Raw genomic sequence first — 5,227 nt, 5'->3', positions numbered from 1 at the left:
GACTGGAGTGCAGTGGCCGCTCCCGGCCACCGCAGCCTTGACCTGCTGGGCTCCAGCGATCCTTCCATCTCAGTCTTCCGAGTAGCCAGAATTACAGGCACGCGCTACCACGCCCGGCTAATTTTTTGATTTATTGTAGAGATGAGGTTTTGCCAAGTTGCCCACGCGGATCTCGACCTCTCAGTCTCAGGCAATCCACTCACCTCGGCCTCCCAAAGCGTGCGATTACAGGCTGAGCCACTGAGCCCGGCGTCCCAAACTATTTTAATCATATAAACAGTCTTTCTTGTGCACTAAAATGAATGGACCCAGATAATAATATTTTAGAAACACACCTAACCAATTTTCATGGTTTAATCCCAGTGAAGGCTTACTGAAGCGTCATCCTATTCTAATGTGTCAAAACATGAAGGGAAGAGAGTGTGTATGAAAAGAAAGAAACAGTGACAGAAAGGAGGAAAAGGCAGTAGAGAAGCGGAGAAGGAAGGGTGGGAAGAAAAAGGGAGGAGAAGGAAAAAAGAGCACGTGACTCTCTTCCTATCAATCCTAACAGTGTAGTATAAGGTGGTCCTCCTTGTGTTATGAAGACTCTTGTTAAAAAAGTATGACTATATCTTAAAGCTTTATGCCAATTGACTTTTAAAGTTTAAAACATTTCTATGCTGATTTTTAAAACACAATTAATTTCTGGAAAAAAGGTTTTAAGACATAAGAAATTTAGTCAGGGTAGAAAATAAATACATACACAAAAGGAAGGGGGCCAGGAGTCCAGTCCCCTAAACAGACGATTTCTTAAAAAAGACTTCCCTGTGTAAAGAAATTAACAATATGGTTATTTTAGAGCTTTACTGAAGGCAAAAAATTATCTCTGGTTTTTGAAAAAGTAAATTAAAATTAGACAATGCTTCAAATTTGAAACTGAACAATGGATTTGAGTCTACAGACTTTAAAGTGAAAAATTATCTAGATTCAAAGGTAATTAGTAGTACATACATGCAGTTATTAAAAATAATAACATTTTTCTTTAATAAACCAAATAAAGTTATTAATGAAGAATACTTACTAAATAATTTCCCAAAGGATTCCCTTTTTGATTTTTCTGCTTCATATAATCGCTTTCCATCTTTGACTAAAGCACCAGCCCACTAGAAAATGAAAGCTTATGTTAAATAACAGATATCCATTCATTAAAGTTCATATATAATTAAAAAAGAAGTCAACTTGCATACCTCCCTGTAGTGTTTTATGAACATTTTTCTCCTTACAACCTCAACAACAGCTAAGCAGTACATCTGAGGAACTGTACTAAGAGCTTCAACAATTTTGACTCTTTCTAGCAGCTCTATTACGAGGCGGAGCAAGGCTTGTAATTTCTCTCCATCTTGATCAGCATGAAGCATTACAAAGCAACACCACCTACAGAATGAAATCCATTATTTCCAACACTCACATAAGTTTGCTGAAACTAAAATCAAGACAAACAAGCTCTATTAAAACAATCTAATTCTAAAGTTAATCAACTCTTTCAATACAACGGTGAGGAAAAATCAACCCAATTCTTGGGAAAAATAAACATAAATATCAACTCCAAACATTCTAAAACAGATAGACAAGAATCACTTACTTCAGTCTGACGTGTAGGTTATTTGCTAGTTCTTGTTTGGCAGTGGTACACTTCTGTTTAATATCTAACAGTTTTCTATGATTTTGCAACATAATCATCAACTGATTTGCATGACTCAGGCACAAATCAGGTAATACAGATGCATCTTTCAAGTTCTCAGCTCTCATCTGATTAGCTAAAAATCCCTTTGAAAAAAATATTTTAAAGGACATTAATTTTGTTTCATCAAAGATATGAGAACTCAGTGAAGAAGAAAATGTTACACATAACTGTTCTGCTTTCAAAGAAGATGTTAAGATCCCCCATTTTACTGAATGTAATAAGATGCATTCATGGCACAAAACAGAAATTTTAAGAAACTTATGCTCATTTAACTTTCTTTCATTTTTCTTTTTTTTGAGTCGGAGTCTCACTCTTGTTGCCCAGAGTACAGTAGCATGCTCATGGCTACTGTAGCCTTCACCTGCTGGACTTAGGCAATTCTTCCGTCTTAGCCTTTCAAGTAGCTGGAACTACAGACACACACCACACATCTGGCTAGTTTTTGTGATTTATTGTAGAGATGAGGTTTCACCAAGTTGCCCAGGCTGGTCTCGAACTCCCGCACTCAGGCAATCCTCTCACTTCGGCCTCCCAAAGTGCTGGGATTACAGGCTGAGCCCCCGAACCCAGCCTCATTTTTCAAACTAGAAAAAACTAAGGTTGGGAAGATAAAGTAACTTATCCAAGGATATAAGGACTAGCTAAATGAAAACTAGAACCTATATGTCTACAGCAGGTTAGTCAGAGCATACATAAAACATGGACATAGGAAAAAAAAACAAATTTAATCTACCCAACATCATAAAATAGTATAGGAGTGAGGATACACACAAAAAACCCGGAATTATCTTTTGGAGGGCAGGCCCTCGTAATACAGGTTTCCCCCACAAGCAAGTTTTCTAGCAACCCATCAAGATCAGCATACTATCAAGCATTGTTGTGAGAGGTTCCAATCAGCTTCAGTGAATTTTTTGTGGCACACAGTTCTGCAATCCCGACCACGCACCTGCCAACACCCCGCCGAGTGTTCAGCGGTTTTTGACCAAAAGCAGCATGAGCCCCATGCCCCGCCCGCCCTATTCACCCAATCTCAAGCTGAATAACGTTTTTGTTTCCCTGGATGAAAAAAAGGCCTCGAAGGGAAACATTCTGCTGATGTGGAAGAGGTGAAACAAAAAATGGCAGAAGCACTAAAAGGCATCAAAACTGATGAGTTCAAAATTGTTGAAAATGCTGTGAATAAAGCTCCTCAATGGCTGCATTGCATCAGAGAGTATTTTTAAGGTGACTGAAGTTTAAAACATGTAAAAATAATACACAATTTTTATAAGTAAATTCCAGATATTTTGGGTCCCTCCTATTACACGCTTCGCCAAATAAAGAAAAAAAAACCTCTTGAACTATTCACTGAAAAGCCACTGCCCTCTCCAGTTATCTCTGGAATATATTTTGTTCCACTGATGTGTACTCCGGTTTTTCTTTTGTTGTTGTTGTTTTGTTTTTGTTTGTTTCTGACTCACTGCCACCACAGCCTTGACCTGCTGGGCTTAGGTGGTCCTTCCACTTCAGCCTTACAAGTAGTTGAACTATAAACATGCGCCACCATGCCCAGCAAATTTTTTGATTTATTGTAGAGGTCTTGCCAAGTTACCCAGGTTGGTCTCGAACCCATGGGCTCAGGCAATCCTCTCCCCTCCACCTCCCAAAGTGCTGGGAGTACAGGCGTGAGCCACCGCACCCAGCTCTATGCTCCTATCTTTACAGCAATGACTGAATGGTGTAGTTCACAATGTACTTTATTCTTCTATAAAAATAAAATAAAATTCTAATTTTCTTAGTTGTCCTTACTTATTTTTCTAGGTAAACTTTGTATCATTTTGTCAAGCGGAGATTGTGCTTGGGTTACAAATTAATTTATATAGATCTGTCACAATCTTCTTTCATATCTCTCAAATATTTTTAGTTCTCCTTTACATTAAGTCCAAAGATAATAAATAAGGTTATTACCACATACTGAATTGCTACTATGAAGTTTCTTCCTACTCTCTATGCTGAACAGATAACATGTATAATGCCTTAGACTTTGCACATCCATCTAACTGCTGTACTACTACTGAAAATAAATAATCATCCTTCTAGGAACTTAACCATATGATCAGTTAAGTGTGTTATTTTCCTATTTTCTGGTAGTTTCCTTTCTGTTCCATATTTTTCTAAATATCATGATGATACTTAAATTTAAATGATGGGTATTAAAGTCAAACTGGGCCAGGATCGATGGCTCAGTCTGTCATCTCAGCACTTTGGGAGGCTGAGGCGAGTGGATTGCCTGAGTCTGCAGGTTTGAGACCAGCCCAGGTAACCTGGCGAGACCTCGTCTCTACAATAAATAAATAAATAAATTAGCCAGGCATGGTAGCACGTGCCAGTAGTTCCAGCTACTTGGAAGGCTGAGGCGAAAGGATTGCAGGAGCCCAGCAGGTCGAGGCTGCGGTAGCCGTGAGCGTGCCACTGCCCTCCAGCCTGGGTGACAGAGTGAGACTCTGACTCAAAAATAAATAAATAAATGAAACAATGTCAAAATGGTTCAATATCTGAAAACAAGAAAATTTCAATAGTAACTTATGCCATTTTTTTCTTTCAGTATGCTCTATGGTCAACTGCAGTCATAATTTTTCTATATTGCAATCTGTTAAATAACAGCTTTACTCTGATCTCCTTTAATAGTGTTAATAGGTTTTCAATTACTTGATACTGAATCAATGGACAACAAAGTATTAATCCCAAACCTAAATTCTAGACTATTAGTAAAGAATATCTTAACACCAACAAACACATTATTTGTAAGTGCTGTTATTGCCAAAGGAAGGAAAAATGTAAATGTGTTTTTCAACAAATTAAATTTTATATTTGTTAAACCATCCTTAACATAATTTAGACTAAATAGAAAAAAATCCTCATACATTATATTACTATACTTGATACTAATATTTTTACATGTAAATAATGTTTGACAGCTACACAATACTACTACAGTTCTCACAACACCCCTGAAGATGCAATCTGCTAACTCTGGTTGGAAAAGGAGACTCCCTGTTATTTCCATATTTGCTGATAACCCCCAAAGATAAGAATGGCTAGAGAATGAACATTCAGGGCTTCAGTATTACGCGGCTTCATGGGTTTGATGAATGAGAATTTTCTGCTGAGACCACATGGAGGTCTACAAAGATCCTCATAAATGGGCCTGTTTTTTAAAAATTACCCTTTAAAGCCATTTAGACTAGTCTTTATGTTATGAGATCTTCTCATAAGATAACATCTTATGAAATGTTCAGACAATATATTACTTGATATGATCTCTTTTCTCTTTAATTGTGAGTGGCTACAAGTTGTAATTGCTATGAAGTTATAATGCACTACTCTAAGTTATAAATGTGCATGGCAAGATATAAAATCGACTTCTTTTTTTTTTGAGCTGGAGTCTCACTCTGTCGCCCAGACTGGAGTGCAGTGGCTGCTCCCGGCCACCGCAGCCTCGACCTGCTGGGCTCCGGCTGC

At 37.9% G+C, this 5,227-nt stretch overlaps 1 protein-coding gene across 3 annotated transcripts in view; it reads right to left on the bottom strand.

Moving 5' to 3' along the window:
- RB1CC1 (RB1 inducible coiled-coil 1) overlaps positions 1–5,227 on the bottom strand; it is a 97,578-nt gene that overhangs the window by 50,448 nt on the left and 41,903 nt on the right. For all 3 annotated transcript variants that reach the window (XR_002482438.1, XM_008066372.2, XM_008066373.2), the window contains exons 9-12: positions 1,625–1,809; positions 1,230–1,416; positions 1,064–1,145; positions 746–807 (exon numbers count right to left, since the gene is read on the bottom strand). Coding sequence is in view for 2 of the 3 variants with exons in the window: in XM_008066372.2 (XP_008064563.1) it covers positions 746–807; positions 1,064–1,145; positions 1,230–1,416; positions 1,625–1,809 (516 nt within the window). In the remaining variant the exon portion in view is untranslated. The remainder of the gene's footprint in view (positions 1–745; positions 808–1,063; positions 1,146–1,229; positions 1,417–1,624; positions 1,810–5,227) is intronic.

Source organism: Carlito syrichta, unplaced genomic scaffold (genome assembly GCF_000164805.1).
Source record: "Carlito syrichta isolate Samal-C Ts95f unplaced genomic scaffold, Tarsius_syrichta-2.0.1 Scaffold308897, whole genome shotgun sequence".
NCBI classification, from domain to species: domain Eukaryota; kingdom Metazoa; phylum Chordata; class Mammalia; order Primates; family Tarsiidae; genus Carlito; species Carlito syrichta.
The sequence above is the reverse complement of the archived record's forward strand: the minus strand, read 5'-3'. Positions and strand labels throughout refer to the sequence as shown.